Source organism: Mauremys mutica, chromosome 2, assembly GCF_020497125.1.
Source record: "Mauremys mutica isolate MM-2020 ecotype Southern chromosome 2, ASM2049712v1, whole genome shotgun sequence".
Classification (NCBI taxonomy): domain Eukaryota; kingdom Metazoa; phylum Chordata; order Testudines; family Geoemydidae; genus Mauremys; species Mauremys mutica.
Window position 1 is genome coordinate 56176566 of NC_059073.1, and position 19810 is coordinate 56196375.

The 19810-nt window shown below is 37.7% G+C and overlaps 1 protein-coding gene across 4 annotated transcripts in view; it reads right to left on the minus strand.

Moving 5' to 3' along the window:
- Positions 1–18754: 18754 nt before the first annotated feature.
- LOC123365131 (uveal autoantigen with coiled-coil domains and ankyrin repeats protein-like) overlaps positions 18755–19810 on the minus strand; it is a 34275-nt gene continuing 33219 nt past the window's right edge. For 3 of the 4 annotated variants that reach the window (XM_045007786.1, XM_045007787.1, XR_006577441.1), the window contains exon 8: positions 18755–18885. In XM_045007786.1, the coding sequence (XP_044863721.1) occupies positions 18811–18885 (75 nt within the window). In that variant the 3' untranslated portion in view covers positions 18755–18810. The remainder of the gene's footprint in view (positions 18886–19810) is intronic. The other variant, XM_045007788.1, reaches the window with a different exon arrangement.

Here is a 19810-nt window from a genome sequence, read left to right on the forward strand (position 1 = left end):
TGAGGCCTAATCAGCATGGAGTGAACTGGAAGAATTATTTCTTGTGTCTTGTTTACAATGCTCCTGCTAATACATCCCAGAATATTTGCTTTTTTTTGCAACAGTGTTACACTATTGACTCAAATTTAGCTTGTGATCCACTATGACGCGCATCTCCTTTTCTGCAGTTCTCCTTCCTAGGTAGTCATTTCCTATTTTCTATGTGTGCATCTGATTGTTCCTACCTAAGTGGAGAACTTTGCATTTGTCCTTATTTCATCCTTTTTACTTCAGACCATTTCTCCAGTTTGTCTAGATCATTCTGAATTATAATCCTATTCTCCAAAGCACTTGCAACTCCTCCCAGCTTGGTATCATCTGCAAACTTTAAAAGTTAATGGCAACTCTATTTGCCATTAACTAAATCATTGATGATTATATTGAACAGCTCGAACCCAGAACTGAGCCCTGTAAGACCCCACTCAATATGCCCTTCCAGCTTGACTGTGAACCACTCTTAACTACTTTCTGGGACCAGTTTTCCAACCAGTTATGCACTCACCTTATAGCAGCTCCATGTAGGTTGTTTTTCCCTAATTTGTTTATGAGAAGGTCATGCAAGACAGTATCAAAAGTCTTACTAAAATCAATATATACCACATCTACTGCTTCCCCCATTCACAAGGCTTATAACCCTGTCAAAGAAAGCTATTAGGTTGGTTTGATAGGATTTGTTCTTGATAAATCCATGTTGACTGTTACTTATCACCTTATTATCTTCTAGGTATCTGCTAATGCATTGCTTAATTATAAGCTCCATGATCTTTCTGCATAGTGAAGTTAAACTGACTGTAAACTCTTTACTATGTCTTCCCTCTGTAATGGAACAACCTAATTCTAAAAAAAAAAGTGGGGAGATTGGAGAGCCAAAGAAAGAAGAGAAAACAAAATAAATAAATATGTAAACATGTACACTAAGAACAAAGGACGGTGAAAATATTGCCATTTAGGACACGATAAGTGCTAACTCTAATTGTTGTATAGTGCTTAGATACCACAACGATAGATATCCTACAAGAATAATAGATTATATAAAGTGTTGATTGTGCAAAATAAATGGCTATAATTCAGCAATCCAGAAAAGGGCACTCAAGATTTACTTATCAGTGCAAAAATAGTCTATGACAAATGAGCGCTATCAGTCCTGCAGAAATCCATGTTCAAAAGGCTAGATGTGGCGAACAAACATTGCCAAGTAATGCAGGAAAAGTGCTATCCAAATTGGAAGAGGTAACAAGACCAATCATGCTTACATCAGATCAAGTACCTCCATGATTCTGACAATAAGTAGTATTTGTTCACAATGAATATTTGACAGATGTTTCATATGGGATAATGTTTTTCCAGAATTTCATTTATATTCATCCAAAAGTAAATACAATACTAATTGTTTATATACAGTATATGGAATGCAGACACACATTTATACAGACATACAAACACAGGTTGAGTTTTACTGGTATTTAGGGAGGTGTTCTGAGTACTTGAGAGCTCTTGGACTTATAAAATTTTTTAGATAGCTACCACTCATTTAAGGATACCCCATTTATGACTCTTCCATTTAATGTTTTAATTGCATAGGAGGAGGGATTGTTTTTTGTTTTTTTCCAGTTGGGTACAGGATGCTGACCTATCGATGATACTTGCATGTTAATTTGTGATCTTATTCACATATGGCTATATAATTGGAAGTGCATTGTGTGATTTAAGCAGAGAGGTCAACACAAATTCAATTGAAATGAAAAGTAACTGATATAAAGAATGTCTGCCCCTTTAAAAATTGAATCAATATTTATAGGTATACAGAGGAAAAGGGAAAAAGAAACAAATTGTCTTTTTTGTGACACCTATGTATTTGATACCCCAAGGAAGAGGTTACAGCTAGAATTCTAAATCAAGAACAGACCCAAGAACAAGACTATGATGAGAGATGCCAGTTGTGGTCAATCTTTTGAAATAAAACTGAATTTATCAGAGCTGCAGACCAGAGAGGAAAGCTGAGAAGAACCAGCGAATGGAAGGCTATAATCAGGGAACAATTAAGAGATAAGAGGAGACAGGAGAGCAATTGGCTACCTGAGATATGGTGAATACTCAGCTAGCAAAATAAAGCCAATGACAGAAGAGATCAGGTAACTTGGAAACCACTAGGAAACACTAGGGATTTCATTGCCATTGATTCACCTGGAGGAGGCTGGGGATCAGAACTATTGAAGGAAGGGCCAGGGAAAAAGGGGATTTATCTGAAAGCCCAGAAAGGATGCCTGAAGAACGGGAGGATAAGAGATGCTGAGTAAAGAGGGAAAAAATGAAAAACAAAACAAAAAAACACTTAGAAAGAGCTTCCCAAAACTCCATATGCCCAATGGTTTACAAAAGCTTTGCTATTTTTTCTAGAACCAAAGATCTTCATTTTATTTGGAGAAGGCTAACTTGTTTAAACTGTGATAATTGATGCACCTAAGAGAAGTGCTAAGTTTTAGTTTAGCTTTATAAAGTATATTTGATGACAATGCAGCATATATTGTTTGGGTTTTTTTGACCAGTCTCGTGAAGAGTTGCAGGAGCTGAAAGAAGAGGTTACAACAAGAATTCTAGATCAAGAACAGACCAAAGGACTATATTATGACCTCATTCTTAGCTCCTGAAACTCTTAATTAAAATGCATATTACTACATGTTATTCTGAAATGCATATTATTTGTTATTTAAAATTGTGTAACACTTTTACCCATTGAGTTGAGAAAATGTCAAAATCCTGAAATCAGATGGGGTTCCTCTGGACATTGAATAAAATGCCAGCATGTTGGGTACGTTTATGTGAAGTCCAAATCAAGGAGGTTGCCATAGACACTTCACTGTGAGTTTTATGCCATTTTTACCATGGCCAAGACTCATGACATAAATGATTATGCTAGTTAAATAGTCTTTCAAAAGGGAATATTTCCATTTCATTTAAATTGAACATGCTTTTGGGAAGTGACCCAAGAAAGATTGTAGAAATACAAATAGAATTTTACAGTAAAGAACAATTTGTGTAGTCCTTGTTTTGATCAATATACCTGAATGATCACTAAAACTTTACCATAAAACCATGAACTTTAAAAATCAGATGAATTAATATAAGAAAAAAAAATTAGTCTTGCAAGGATATAACAAATTCTACTAAATATTTTAATGCCAAAGCAGGGAAGAAAGAAAATTGACTTTCTGTACAAGCTGTGGATTCTTTACCTGCAGCCAAGTATCCCTCAAAATGTGAAATATTTTTCCTTCCTTTGAAAATAATGAAAAAAATCACTTCAGATCTGTTCCTTATGATCAAATACCTCCTGATTAGTTTAAGTGAGGGGCAAATACCTTGGCATAAATGGGGAAAAGGTTTTAAAATACCTTTTGTCCAATACAGAGAAATAACCGCAGCAAAGAATCCTGTGGCACCTTATAGACTAACAGACGTTTTGCAGCATGAGCTTTCGTGGGTGAATACCCACTTCTTCGGATGCATCCGAAGAAGTGGGTATTCACCCACGAAAGCTCATGCTGCAAAACGTCTGTTAGTCTATAAGGTGCCACAGGATTCTTTGCTGCTTTTACAGAACCAGACTAACACGGCTACCCCTCTGATACAGAGAAATAACCGTAAACAGTGATAATTAAAACTGAATTCTAATATAAATACATATATTTTTCTTTATGACCAATTGAGAGTTTCTTTTCTTGAATACGCTGTGATTCTCCTGGGGTGTAGTTGAAAAAGTACAGTAGAACTTTGCTGTGAACTTTGTGAGGGAAGGATTTACAAGTGGGCCTATAAAATCATATAGTCATCTCGGGCATCTGCAAAATTGAGGTTTGATTTTTTTCTGACAGCAATTAAATCTATTGTAACACTATTTAAATTAGCAAAGAATCCTGTGGCACCTTATAGACTAACAGACGTTTTGCAGCATGAGCTTTTGTGGGTGAATGCCCACTTCTTCGGATGCAAGTGGTGGAAATTTCCAGGGGCAGGTAAATATAAGCAAGCAAGAAGCAAGCTAGAGATAACGAGGTTAGATCAATCAGGGAGGATGAGGCCCTGTTCTAGCAGTTGAGGTATGAAAACCAAGGGAGGAGAAACTGGTTCTGTAGTTGGCGAGCCATTCACAGTCTTTGTTTAATCCTGAGCTGATGGTGTCAAATTTGCAAATGAACTGAAGCTCAGCAGTTTCTCTTAGAAGTTTCTCTTAGAAGTCTGGTCCTAAAGTTTTTTTGCTGGAGGACCTTTAGGACCAGACTTTAGGACCAGACTTCTAAGAGCCAGTACAGAAAAGTATTTTAATCACCCTGGCAAGAAGACAAATCAAACAGAAGACAACTGTGGGTAGGGTAAGTAGAGCACAAACATGGCAGGGAGAAGGAGGCTGATGAAAAGCACAGGGGAGTGGGGAAAGAGGAGGAACAAGAATTCACCCTAAATAATTAAACTAGTTAAGAGATGACAGTGAGCTATATACACATCTTAAGAAATACACCTCTGCCCTGATATAACGCAACCCGATATAACACGAATTCAGATATAATGCGGTAAAGCAGTGCTCCGGGGGAGGGGGAGGCAGGGCTGTGCACTCAAGCGGATCAAAGCAAGTTCTATATAACGCGGATTCACTTATAACGCGGTAAGGACAGCGTTATATTGGGGTAGAGGTGTATGCTAAAATTGTCTTATTAGGACAGTGTTTCCCAGCCAATGGGATGGTCTTTTCCTTTGGATGGTCAGCTATTCCATAGAGTAACGAGAGATAGGGTGGGGGAGAAAGGGGAAAAAACAGCAAGACCTCACATCTGCCCACCCCAAACTACAGATATATTCCTGTAGCTGTAGGTAAAGGAACAAGTGGTTCAGTGAAAGCCAAACCAATATCCATCCCCACTCTCATGTTGTTGCTTAATGCAGCTGGCCATGAGAGCAATTAACACGTACCAGATTGAAGGCTCAAGAAGCAGACTAATCACCCAAGCTTCCCAACTCCCCCATCCTGTAACTCAGCCCTGGGCACACACTCTGACACACAGAACAGCATGTAGCCTTGTTGAGGGGTAGGATTCACTGGAGAAGGAGAAAAACATAAAATCTAAACCCAAAACAAAATAGAAAGTAAAAAATAACCAACCCACCCCAGCCCCCAAGACATTAAAAATAAGGAAGAAAAATGATCAGAGAAAGAAGAGGTCAAGAGAGAGAGAGAATAGAGAGGAAAAGGGAAAGATGATATTTGGGACCCTGGATCTGCCAGGCACCTATCTGCAAATCCATCAAAGTGGGGACACCAACAAAAGAAAAACATCATTAGAGGTTTTTAATTTGATCAAATATTTAATCAGCTTCTGAAGTCACAAATGTGAGGATCTGTAACCCAATAATGTGAATTGCTTCATAGATATTCTCCGACAAAAAAATAATATTTTTTACTAACTGTTCTTTATACCAAAATGTATATTTTATTCCTGATGCCTAGAATTAGCTGTAATTTAAACATTTTATATTGACAATATACAGCATTTACTACTTTAAAGACATAAGATATTGCATGATGAAAAATACAGTTTGATAAGAGAAATATTACCTTGTCAATGGACTCTGATTTCCTTCCTATAAACTTATTTCCATGTTTAAAGTCTGAATATTGTGTTCTGTAGAATACAGATTTTTAGTACATTGTATGAGCTGTTCTTTTGATTGCTCCAACTCTTTCTGCAACTTTGCTAATGTTTCATCATAAAACTCAGCCTTTGAACAAAAGAAGAAAAATTAAACCAATGCTTGCAGCAAATCTCAGTAGCCATTATCAGCTCTTCTTGTAGGAAGGCCATTTACCTATTGCCTAATGAGCAAAAGCAAAAATATAAGTCCAAAAAATAAAATGCACATGAGATCATACTTTGTAATTTCTGATCTGATGCCTTAAATGTACAATTTCTTCTGCATACAAAACTGTGTTTACATATTAATAAGCTATGGTACCCTCTTTCCTGTTTTTAATAAAAAACATGTATTTGAGAAATTCTAACTTGCCTTTGGCAGTAAATGTGAACTGATGAATAAAAGGTTGGGTTTTCATTTATAGCTCAGGTACTTTAATGTTGTGCATATAAATATTTTGCTATCCATATTTCAAGATTTTTCCAGACTTTTCCGTTAAATATTAGATTTAGAGTAAACTAAGCTAGCTTCAATGTCTCTCTTCATCACCAAACAGTACAGATTCAATGCAACTCCAGTGTTCTCTTATGTGTCAAAAGGTATAAAATACTTCCTCTTTCCTCCAAAAAACAACAGCCATCACAAAAATTATGAAGATTTTTGTAACAGTTGTTCTAAATTGTATTGGAGAATTTCTTCAAAGTCAGAAAATGAAGCAGCAGAACAATTTACATTATGTTTTTATAAGTAGGAGACTTTTTCCAAAGAAAAAACTGACCACCATCTATTTTTATCCAAGAAGTTTCTAGGAATATGAAAATTATGTATAACAATTAGACAATTCATATGGATAGTTTCTGAAACCACTTCCTCAGCTGTATGGTCACTAGATTTCACCTTTGATCTAGGTGTTTGCAAAGATATGTATAAGTTACACCCATATGCTGGCCAGATCTCCAGGCCTAGAACAAGGGAAGAAGGTCAGAATGGTGCACACCTGAGTTTTGTGAGGGCCTAAACACAATTTTGTCAAAGGGGCTTCTAACATCCTTGCATCATCTCTCACAACTAGGCAAATTAAATATCTAAGTACAGTTTTTGCATGGTAATATTCTTTATAAATCAACATGCTTAGGTTTTGTGATTACTGTTGTATAAGTAAGGAGTGTTCTTTTCTGGAAACTCCATTTGAACCACTAGTCAAAAATCAAGATGCATGAATTTACAAAATGCATCAGATTCTCCATGTTCCAGTTAACATGGACTTAAGTTCTAAACTAGAGGTTAAGCAAAAAGGGTACTCAAATGTACCCTTTTGCCCATCTGAGTTGGCAGCAACAAGGGCCGGGTTCAGCATCTAGGGGGTTCTGTTTTAATAACACAATGCAAAACCGGCTCAAGCCCCCACCCAGTGACCTGGGACAATTACATTCCACCCCCCAGGCTAGCTGCTCCAGTCATCTTGCAAACTGCTCTGCTCCACCAGCTACTCAGCAACATATCTTCATGCCCCCCTCCCCACAGCACTCAGTGATTTCAGCTTGTAGCAGGGAAGCCTCAGTGCTGGTGCACCATTGGCCCAAAAAGTGAATTCAGCTCAGCAGCCTGTAACTAGACTCCTAAGGGAATTAAAATTAGCTCTGATATTCCTCAGTAGAGAGAGGAGGAGATGCAAGTGATATTTCAGGCCCTCAAAGGAGAGCCATACCATCAGGTACAAATACTTGTCCTCACCCTCTCTCAATTCACTGGGTTTTGGAACCCATGTCCCTTGTCTAGCAAGTGCTACTTAGTTGATGGCGAGTCCCTCTGTCATAAAAAAAGTTTCATTGTCCTTGATTCACATTATCAGGGTAACACCACTTTATTCTTCCTGCCCCAACAACAGGGAAACTGGGGATCCCACAGCAGCCTAAGTGATCAATTGGGCTGCTGTGGGCTCATGCTAGGTGGGGTGGGTGTGCCTATGCAAACAAGATCAGCCCCTGAAGTTCTTTTCCACACCTCACCACAATTCACCACCAGATGTCAGGGTAGCGCTCATTCTGACTCTGCTTACATCAACATGACAAGAGAAATAGTGGAGGTATGAACATACAACTATGCAACAGTACTTTTAGAAACTTTCGTTTACACATAAGGAAATTGCATGTTTCTTTCCACAGATTCCCCTCAACTATTCTGGAAGAAAAAAGTTCTAGAGAAATGCTAAGATGCTAAAGTTCTTAAGGGAAATGTAGACTATAAAATATTTGAAGATGTAGATTCTAAATAGTGGAAATGGAAAATTCCTTATTGATAATTTCCTTTCTGCTAGCATATCTCCCACGGTTCTGGATGTCTGGGCTACTCTCCTCTCTGCATCTTCATGCAGACAGATCAGCATTTTGGCTCTGCACGCTCTGCTCAAAGGAATCAGGCTAGTTGAGGATTGTCTCCCAGGGAGTCTGAGGATCCTGCAAAAAGGAACCTCTGTCTATGCTTTCTTGGAGAAAATCCAGAATGGTTGGAATTCCAGGATCTCTGCATTTTGCCCTTGGCACCATTTGTTGAATGTGTGTGTGTGTGTGTGTGTGTGTGTGTGTGTGTGTGTGTGTGTGTGTGTGAGAGAGAGAGAGAGAGAGAGAGAGAGAGAGAGAAAGAGAGAGAGAGAGGTATGTTTTTAGTATCAATATCTTCCTAGACCAAAGCTATGTCTGGATGACTCTTGAGGACAGATAGAGACCTTCCAGCACTTCCCTCTCAATAGTCAGGCTAGGAGTTGAAGCCATTTGGGGTCCAGATGAAGAAGAGGACCTCTGAGAGGATGTCTGGTGTTCACAGAAGATGAAGTGGGGGTTCCAGTGTCAGCTCTATAAGGTCTGAGAACCAAGGTCTCCTTGGCCAATGGGAAGTTATCACTATTACTGTCATTTGTTTTTATCTTATTTTCTGGATCAAATTCTCCAGTAATGGTAAGGGTGGAAAAGCATAAAGTAGGTCCTACAACCAACTGTGCAATAAGGCATCTGTCCCTGGGGATCTGGGGTCTGCCTCCTTTGTGAAGTATTTACAGGATGGGGGACTCTAGCCTCAGAGCAATGACTCTGAAAAAGATTTAGGTGACATAGTTGATAATCAGCTGAAGATGAGCTCCAAGTGCTACATTGTGGCTATAAGGTCTAATGCTATCCTTAGATGTATAAACAGGAATATGGAGTCAGAGAAGAGAGGTTATATTACCTCTGTAATATTCAGTACACTTTCACGCTGTATTTTATACTTCTAGAAAGATGTTGAAAAACTGGAGAGGATTCAGAGAAGAACCTCAGGGATGGTTAAAGGATTGAAAAACATGCCTTATGGTGAGAGTCTCAAGGAGCTCAGTCTAGTTAGATAATCAAAGAGAAACTTAAGAAGTTTATTTGAAGTACTGATATGGGGCCCACACATTGATAATAGAGGGTTCTTCAATGTAGCAGACAAAGGTATAAACAAGATGGTTGAAAGTTGAAGCTAGGCCAGAAATAAGGTGCAAATTTTTAATAGTGAAAAGTCAACTTTCAACCATCTTGTTTATACCTTTGTAACTAACCATTGGGATGTCTTACCAAGGGCTGTGGTGGATTTTCCATCGCTAGAAATTTTGCAATCAAAATTGGATGTTTTTCTAAAAGATATGCACTAGATTAACCACAGCTATTGGACTTGAAGCAAGCATTAATTCAAAGATATCTTATGGCCTGTGTTATGCAGAAGGTCAGACTAGGTTATCACAATGGTTCCTTTTGGGCTTAAAAATCTATAAATTATTATTATCTTCTGCAACTAAGCAATATTTATGCCTGGCAGTTAAATGTTCCATTTGAATGGATTCAAATGGACCAAAAGGTTCTCATATTCAAACTGTAAAGTCCTTTGTATTGAAGTCCTTGCAAGAAGGAAAGATGACATAAGAGACCTCTTTAGAAATGACAAACTCTTCCATCTATATCTCCAAGATGCTTTGCTTCTGAAAGATCAAAGTTGGTTAGACTAAAAGTTTAATGGGACTGGCTGCATACAACAGCAAAAGAAACATGATTTGTCTCAGACAAAAGGGGATCCAATATTTATAAATGTAGGTATGCTGTGGTACATTCATAGTTTTAGTACTATCATGTGCAACTGCATATAATCCAGGAGTATGGCTTTCACTGAATATTTATGTTTAGATAAATTCCACAATCCCCCCCACCACCACACACACACACACAAAATAACCCCCAAATTAAAAAAAAAATTCTAAACAGGACAAATATTATGATAGGAAGCATTTACTGATGTATTTTTTGTATAACTTTTGTGGTAATAAAAGTTATACAAAAATACATCATAAATAATAAAACATACATATTTATTAGGAAATTAAAGTTAAAAAGTATTTACTCAAAGGTTTTGGTGGCATGTATTAATTTATATTTTTAGAGCAGCAGTATATAATGAATCTTAAATAAAAATGAAGATACAAGTTCCTTTGCCACTTGCAGACTTCAGTGAAAAGCATATCTTCTCCTTGACTTATAGCTGAGGTTTCATTTGAGTGTTCCAATACTTTTTGAATGTATATACCTGCAGTTTCTAGGGTTACTTGGCCCAGAAGTGAGATTCACTGGAGAACAGAATAAAATTTGAGTTTAATGAACAAAAAGGTATGTCTATATTGCATTCAAGGGGCATAACTGAAATACCTGAGCTGGCTTTAATCTAGCTAGCCTGGATCCCTAAGCAGTGAAGCTGCACCAGCACATGCTTCAACACAGGCTGTATAAATATGCCCAGAATCCTTGGTATCTCTAATCAATCTGCAGTAACATCCTGTGATTGAAGGAGTACTGTAAATAAGTACTGTAAATAAGACACATTCATGCATAGAAATCTACACATTGTGCTAGTCAAAGAATACAGCAGATATCTTTCATTATTGGTCCCATTCTGGCAGCAGCATAGCAGGGAGCAGAGTGAGAGATCAGCACGAGGTCCCAGCAGACTCCTGCCATGCGGAAATAGCAGCAGAACTTTCAGGGAGTATCTTAAAGCCTCAGCCCCTGGATCTCCACTCCCCAGCAAAACCGACAGAGAGTCAAAGCCTGCAATGATTGGTCCCTGCTCTACCCTCACTCCATCAGCCAAAAGCCTTCTGGGGATCCTAGAGTCCAGAACCTCACACTTGTCAGGAAAAGATCTGCAGTAGCCTTATAGCTCCAGCTTCTGTAGCACCCACCAGCTATGGCACCACGGGCAGCAAGCTGGTGGTGAGGTTTTTGCACACCCTAGCAATGTCCAGATGTCACCAGAACTCTGGACTTTATATTTATATTTTTTATTTGAGAGAAGTGAGTTCCCTTGTCACATGTCTCAGATTCCCAAACTCCATTTTCTGACAGACCTCACCCTCCCAAGCCACCATGCGTCTCATTCCATCTCTTATCCTTTTAAACATTCCCTTCCTCCCTCACATCTGCTTTTTTCCCCCCTCTTTCTATTCACTTCTGTCCCCTCACTCACCAGCATACTCATCCCTTCCCCCACTTTTTTTATGCCTTCTTCCCTCTGACTATTTCTACTTCACCAAACAAAAGCACAAAAACTCCTTAACTATAATCCAGAGAACAAAATATTAAAAACAAACCCTCCACCAAGACACGTGCAAAACCACCAAAGCAAACTCCTGTACTGTTATTGCATTTTTTGTCCTCCTTTGCTATTAATTTCTCCCTTTTTACACATCACTTATTTTTATTTACATGTTAAGCTGTTCAGGGCAAGAACCTCTCTTTTATATGCTTGTGAAGCACACTCTTGAATGATAAAATAAATCATCATAATTGATTCTTTTTTAGAAAAGAAGTCTTTGTATAATCATAATGAGAAGGTAGATTTTTAAAAAAAAACCCAATACCATTAATTCAGATGATACTAAAAAAAGAATACTCCTTTTTATTGAATATGTTTATTTTCTGCAATATTTCTGATGTTTGTGTTAAAGGTGAATTCTGAATTTCATGTGGATTTTACAGTTAATGTTATTTAAACCATATCTCTTTATCCAGTGGAAAATCCTCTAAGAACAGCAATGCCAAAACACTAAAATCATAGTTCATTTATTATACCTGTGGCTATTACCTGAGCAGTGTGGTGTTTTATCTGTTGTTATGCTTCAGCCAAGTTCAGCTGGAAAATTTTGAGCTGAGACTGCTCTTCCAACAGCTCCTCCCATGCACAGGGATATTTGTCATGTGTCTGGCCAATGTCTGCTTCCAGTTTGGCTATGCGATTTTCATGGTCTTTAAACTTAAAAAATAAAACAGTTAAGATTATGTGTGATAATTTAGCTGGAGAAGCTTTCATTCCTGCCAAATCTTCATTCCTTCTCCTAAACGTATCCAACTTAAACAAATACCTTATTGTCTTCCTTGATTTTAATTCGCCATGTCCCCTTGTTAATTGCAGAGATGAAGATTTTGAGTAATTGCACTGTTCCATTTTTTACGTAAGGAGCATTTGTATCAAGTTAAAAGTAAAATTAAAAAAATATTTTCAACTTCAATATAGATTCATAGATTCCAAGGCCAGAAGGAACCATTGTGATAATCTACTCTAACCTTCTGCATAATATAGGCCATAGAAGTTCCCCAAAATAATTCCTAGAGCAGATCTTTTAGAAAAACACCCAGTCTTGATTTAAAAATTGTTTGTGCTGGATTCTCCATCACTGACCTTGGTAATTTGTTCCTGTGGTTAATCATCCTACTGATAAAAATGGACACCTTATTTCCAGTCTGAATTTGCCCAGTTTCAACTTCCAGACAATTGGATCATCTTATACTTTTCTCTCCTAGATAGAAGAGCCTATCATCAAATATTTGTTCCCCATGTAGGAACTTACAAATTGTAATCAAGTCACCCTTAACCTTCTCTTTGTTAAGCTAAATATATTGATCTTTTTGAGTCTATCCTTATAAGACATGTTTTCTAATCCTTTAATAATTCTCAGGGCTCTACTCTGAACCCTCACTAATTTATCAACATCCTTCTTTAATTGTGTACACCAGAACTGGACACAGAACTCTAGCAGCAGTGGTATCGGTGCCAGATACAGAGGTAAAATAAAATAACCTCTCAACCAACTCCCATTCAAAAGACCCCTGTTTATACATCCAAAGATTGCATTAGCCCTTTTGGTCACAGCATCACACTTGGAACTCATGTTCAGCTGATTATCCACTACCACCCTCAAATCTTTTTGGAGTCATGGCTCTCCAGAAAAGAGTCCCCCATCATGTAAGTGTGGGCTTCATTCTTTGTTCCTAGATGTACACATTTCCATTTGGCCATACTATAATGCATATTGTTTGCTTGAGCCCAGTTTACAAAAGCAATTCAGATCACTCCTTAGGAGTGACCTGTCCTTTTTGTTCTTTTTTCCACTCCACCAAATTTTTCTGTCATCTGCAAACTTTATCAGTGATTTTATGTTTTCTTCCAGGTCATTAACAAAAATGTTAAATAGTGTAGGGCCAAGAACTGATCTCTACAGCACCCCACAAGAAACACACCTGTTCAGTGATGATTCCCTGTTTAGTCAGATTTGTTGACTTTATATCATTCTAGGTTTTTTTTTAATCAAAGTGTCGTGATACCAAGTGAAATGCCTTACAGATATCCAAGTATATAACATCAACACTATTACCTTTATCAACCAAACCAAATTTCATAAAAAAATATCAAGTTAATTTGATGGAATCTATTTTCCATAAACCCTTTTATATTATCCTCCTTTAATTATTTATTAATCGAGTCCCATATCAGCCATGCCATTATCTTTCCCAGCATCTATGTCAAACTGACAGGCCTGTCATTACATGCATCATCCCATTTACCCTTCTTAATATTGGCACAACATTAGCTTTATTCCAGTCTTCTGGAACTTCCCCAGTGTTCCAAGACTTACTGAAAAGCAATAATGATTGTCCAGTGACCACCTCAGCTAGCTCTTTTTAAATTCTTAGATGCAAGTTATCCAGACCTGCTGATTTAAAAATATCTAACTGTGATAGCTACTGTTTAACATCCTCCTTAGTTACTGTTGAAAAGTATATAAGACATGAAATCATCATCTGTTTTTCCCCAAATACACAACAGAAATATTTACTGAACACTTATGACTTATCTGCATTTTATTGATAATTCTACCATTTCCATCTAGTAGTAGACCAATACCATTGTCAGGACTATTTTTGTTTCTAATATACTTTAAAAACTCCCTCTTGTCCTTAATTTTACTGTCCACAGTTTTTGTGTGTGTCCCTTTGCTTCCCTTTTCAATTTTCTACAATTCCTAGCTTCTGAGTTACATTCATTACTACCAACCTCCCCTTTCTTCCATTTAATTCATATTTTTAACAGCTGCTTTTATTTCCCCTCTAAATCAGGTTGTTGTTGTTTTTTTGTTTTTTTTAACCATTATGGCCTTTTTCCTTGATTTTAGGATTGTGGCTTTTTGGGCACCTAGTAAAGTATCTATAAACAATTCTCAATTATTTTTTCTTATGAAATTCTTCTTCCCAACTGATATAATCTAAGGTGGGCATAGCATGATTTATGGGCACTGCTGAAGATATTAAGTATATACAATAGAGAGAAATATTTTGTCTTATTATATACCTGCTTCCATAATCAGAGGAAGAATTTAACACAAAGCTTATTCAAATACATGAGCATTTCCCAGCTTTGTTGGATGACACTTGACATCCCTGTACCTCAGTTCTCCCATCTGTACAAATGGGGATAATGATGATTACTTCCTTTGAAAAGAACTTTGAGATCTACAGATGAAAACTGCTGTATCAGAGCAAGGTATTATTATTATGATGATTAGGTATGCACTGTTTTAAGAGCTGTGATTTCCCCCCCACTCCTTTTTATAGTTCTGTCATTTGATGTCAATTCTGCAAGTATCATCCAAAACTGAATATCCAATTTCTGACTGTAGATCCCAATCCAAACTCATATGAACACGTGTAGAGATATCAAATAGTTCAGACCGTTCCCATCCATACAACAAAAAGGAATGGGGATGGTGATACAGAAGTAAATGGTCATTTCAACAACTAATATGTAGCTGCCCCATGGTTCCATCATTTCAGTTCTCTTCCTCCTTTTTTAAATTTAATCATTTAGGTAGTTACAAATAATTTGAAAAAAAATTGGCACATATTTTGGACATAGCCAGCTGTTAAAAGTTATTAACACTGCAGAAAATTATACATTCTTCAATCAAATATCAGGGCAGATTCTTGTGTATAGTTCCTTCTTCTCAACAAATGTAGACAGTACTATTTATTTTTATTTCCCTCATTTTTTTTTAAACATAGCAATGTAAAATACAAATATAAAATTGCATTTTTAGAAGTCATCCTCCTACATAAAGATATCCTTTGTATGTGTGTCCAGCAAGTGGAAGATCAGTTATTCTTGCTCTGACTTGTTAATGAAAGTGTAGTGATTTCCTCACCAGCTGCTTTCTAGGGCCAAAAACTGGAGCTGCAAGACAAAGGTCAGTCAGAAGCTCCTGCCCCAGTATTAGAGAGTTGGAACATTTCCAGTTTTAGAGGGAGAAAACAGAGAACGAGTCTTAACATAAGTTCACACTGAAAATGCGATTTAGGGCTTGTGGCTCAGAGTAGGCTAATTTTCAGAATGGGAAGGATTAAGTTTTTTCTGATGATAAAAAGGAGAAGGGGAAAGGTTGGCTCTCTCTCATTTTAGAAAAAAAGTTTAATGATACTGAAAAAGGGATGGGGAGTCTGGGGCACCTAAAAATGGACTTTTCTCATTCCTAGGAGGAAGAAAGATGTGGCTGTCAGAGCAACTCTGCGTAAAATTAAAAGAAGAGGAAGAAGAGAAGGAAGAAGAGAAAAGACTTGTCCCCCAGTTGTTTGAATATTATATATTTGTGGATCACATGTTCTGCATGGTACACTTTATTATTGGTTTGGGGTATGTGTATTGTTTATTGATTTTTTCTTGGCATGTCTGAATAAGAATAAATAAGAAAATGAAATCTTTCTTCTCTAGAGTCTGCTCTACCTCCCCACCTATGTGCTGTCAGAGACATCCTGACACCCCGATGCCATAGTGTCATAAGTTGACCAGTATAAAAGAGAATCAGATTTTGAGTAATCGCACTGTTCCATTTTTTACGTATTCACTCTGATTTAAGGTTTTGCATGCCAGTCATACATTTTAATGTTTTTAGAAGGTCTCTTTCTGTAAGTCTATAATATATAACTAAACTATTGTTGTATGTAAAGTAAATAAGGTTTTTAAAATGTTTAAGAAACTTCGTTTAAAATTAAATTAAAATGCAGAGCCCCCCAGACCAGTGGCCAGGACCCAGGCAGTGTGAGTGCCACTGAAAATCAGCTCGCGTGCCACCTTCGGCACCTGTGCCATAGGTTGCCTATCCCTGCATTAGACAAACCTCAGTCTCAAGGTTGCCACACTAAGAAAGCAGCGGGGAAGTTGGACACTGTGTACTCCATCTCGCTGCCGCAGGTGTAAGGAGGGATCTGAGTGGCAGTTAGGACTGCTCTTCCCTTTGTACCCTGGCTGGGGTGCAAGCACAGCCCCAACACACACCACTCATCAAAAGATTCCAAGCTCACATGCACAAGATGCACACACCAACAGTGGAATCCGTGTGGACAAATACTTGAAGAACTATTAGCTTTGACAATTTTGCCTCTGTCTCAAGCCATCATATTAAACTATTTTTGACCAGGAACAGAAAAGGCTCATGAAGACCAAAGAATAAAGTGTAGCAGGATTTAAAGTGCACTTTTTCAAGAGAAAGAGTTATCCAGGAATAACCACAGGAAAACACAGGCACCCAAATGAGATGTTTGGAGAAGCTAGAACTCTCTAGGTCACCATCAAAGAATGGAAGGAATCTAGGTGAGATAGCCATTTGTTTTGTTTTAAAATCCTTTTTTCTGTAACACTTTGTTCCTACTGATAAGTAAACAATACTTTTAAGATGGCTGTGTGATCACAGTATGCCATTAGTCCCAGGTCCTGAAGGGAAGAAACACAGATACGTTAATTCAGTCAGACTTGCAAGGTAAGAACGGTGCAAATACTGGGTACTGTAGCCCAAGTCCTGGTTTATGGGTGGGAGAACTGCAAAATTCCACCCTGCAATAGATAAAGGCACAAGGCCTAACACATAAGGGGGTTAATTCACAGAGACCACAAATGGGACAGAGGAGTGGCTAGCTCCATAACCATGACACCACTGTAACAGAAATTATCTGAACCATGACCAGGACATTTCTCACCACTGGTCTCAGGAATGAGAGTTTGTAGTAGAGCGGACCTGCCTCATAGTGACCTCTGATGTCCAAGCTTGGCTCTGTGGTCCCTGCCTCGATTTCCCCTTCAGAGGTTCTCAGGAATAATCCATAGAGGCTTCTGTCCACCAACAAAACACCTTCTTGGGCACAGATTTATTAACATAAAATAAAGCTAAAGTAAAGTTTTTTCTGTCCCAGTCTCCCACTGGACACAGTGGCTCCTCCTGAGGTTTGTCTGCCTCCAAACCTCTCCGCCAGTCACAGTTATAAGGCTCTGCTGATTCCGTTTCTCCCCTTGAGGTCAGGGGGGTACACAGGCCTCCTTCTTGGGCCTGTGTTTGCTGGACTCTCAGGGGAAAATTCCTACCCATCTCCAAATATGGTGATCAGTTGGATCCTGGGCTTTTTGGCAAGATGCACCAGCCAGACACCTGGGAAAGAATTCTCTATAGTAACTCAGAGCTCTGCCCATCTAATGTCCTGTCCCTAGCAGTTGGGGATTTTTGCTACTGGCAGGAGCCAATGGGCCACATTCCATTGTAGGCAATCTCATCACATCACTCCCTCCATAAACTTATCAAGCTTAGTCTTGAAGCCAGTTTGGTTTTTTGCCCCTACTGCTCACCTCTCTCTTTCCTTACCTGCCTGGGCTGAGAGAAGTACATAGGTAGCAACCCCTCCCCTGCTGCTATCCCTCACTTTATAAGGCTCAGGTGCCTTCCCGTAAGTTGAATTGGGCAGCAGGTAATCAGTCACAAGTGCACTGTACCCTGTTCCCTCTTAAGAGGACCAGTAATCCTGTGACAGAATTCCACTAGTTACAGAAATGGTATCTGCATTACTCCATTTTTAAAGAGCTTGAGCATTATAGACAGGAAGAAAAACAGTCAGATCTAGTCCCTGTGCCCCCTCCTTTCCAGTTCACAAAATACTTTAATGTACTTATTGTACACCCATAACTCTGGCATTTCCTGACTTATGAATACTTTTATTTGCAACCTTAATGTTCTTTTAACGTTAGAAAGAAAATATAACAAATGAGTAAAAATTTCCTTATCCTGACCCCATTCCCCAAAAGATTGCATAGATAATAGTGCAACACTGTAGCACTGGCAAAATTTTGATAATTTGCTCAAGTTTTTTTAAGAGGTTCTATTCATGGTTCTTTATAAGAGACAATCAAGAAATCAACCGCAAAGTAGTTTTTTTTTAAGTCAGTTCTCTTACAAAAGCTAAAATAAACCAATTTTTCTCTCAATATGTTGCATCTTTTACACACACACACACACACACACACACACACACACTTACTTTATTTCTTTGTCATCTAGTTCTACCCCATTTTGGAATTGCTCCCTGCTGTTAATTAGAGGTGACTACAATTTGATTAATGACAAACATGTGTCGTACATCCACAGTATGGAAAACTGCATTCTATCTATTTTCACATAAAACATGCCTGAACTTAATGGAAACAAGCCAAACATTTTTTAATGACTCAAGACGTAATCTTATCACTGTGAACAATATGGATATGATCAAAATAAGACACACTAATCCATTTGAAGTGTTAAAAGTTCACATAAGTATGCACTAATCATGTACAGTATTTCTCAATATAATACAAACAGGATCTCAAATACAAGAATGCATATCATTTGAGCATCATTTCTCTATTTGTGTCTGAAATTCTTCACCTCCTTTTCCAATTCTATGAAGTGCTGTTCAGCCTGACAGTTTGCCTTTGCTGGTCCTCTTGTTGGCACTGTTCTTCAGACTTGCAGAGCTAGCAAAACACAATACTAACATTTTTGTACTTCAAATAGGTTTCAGCCTGCAAGATCCTGAACTCTCTGAATCAGATCCAGGAGAACACTTAAGCCTATGCATAACTTTAAGCACATAAGCAGACCCATTTACTTCAACTGGAAGCTCATGCTTGTAATTAAGCTTGAAGTTACGAATATACATACAGTCTTTTTACAAGGGGAAATTTTACTTATGGACCTACTTGTGCTTAAAGTTAAGCACATGATTAAGTGCTTCACTGGATTGGAGCCAGAGTGCTAAGCACTTTACCGAATCATACTCAGAGAAATACCACAGATACTTTATGAAAATAATGTAAGTCTCATTATAAATATTTGTGCAAATATCAAAAGAAATGGAAGTATTAACAGAAATTCTGTAAAAAATTTCCTCCAGCCATTTCAAAGAGCTTACTCTAAAGAAAAAACAATGGTTTCATTTGCTGGTTCTCAGTAATTTTTAATGTAGCTTTATTATTATTATTATTATTATTATTATTATACAGCCTCCAGTAGTAAGTGAAATATAATTCTAATTAATTTTTCCTACAGCTGTATACAAATCAATAACTGTAAGCATCCCAAAGGAAAAAACACACTGCATGGTCCTCCAGGTTCGTAATGAATGCAAATAAGCTGACCTTTCTCTGACAACTATGAATATTGTTTCACAATTTTACCATTAAAATTGCTGTAATCAGCAGTTCATACAGCAAATATGGAGGCAATAATAGTTGTAAATAACTATTCATTACAGCAAAGCAGAATGCAGAATTACACTAGACTATAGTGAAGAAACTTTATGCTTTCAGGGCCCAGTTCAGCCTGACATATTTTGCTGAATGCACAGTTTATCTTTTGATAGGCACAATCTTACATTTAAGTAGAACACTGAACTTGTTA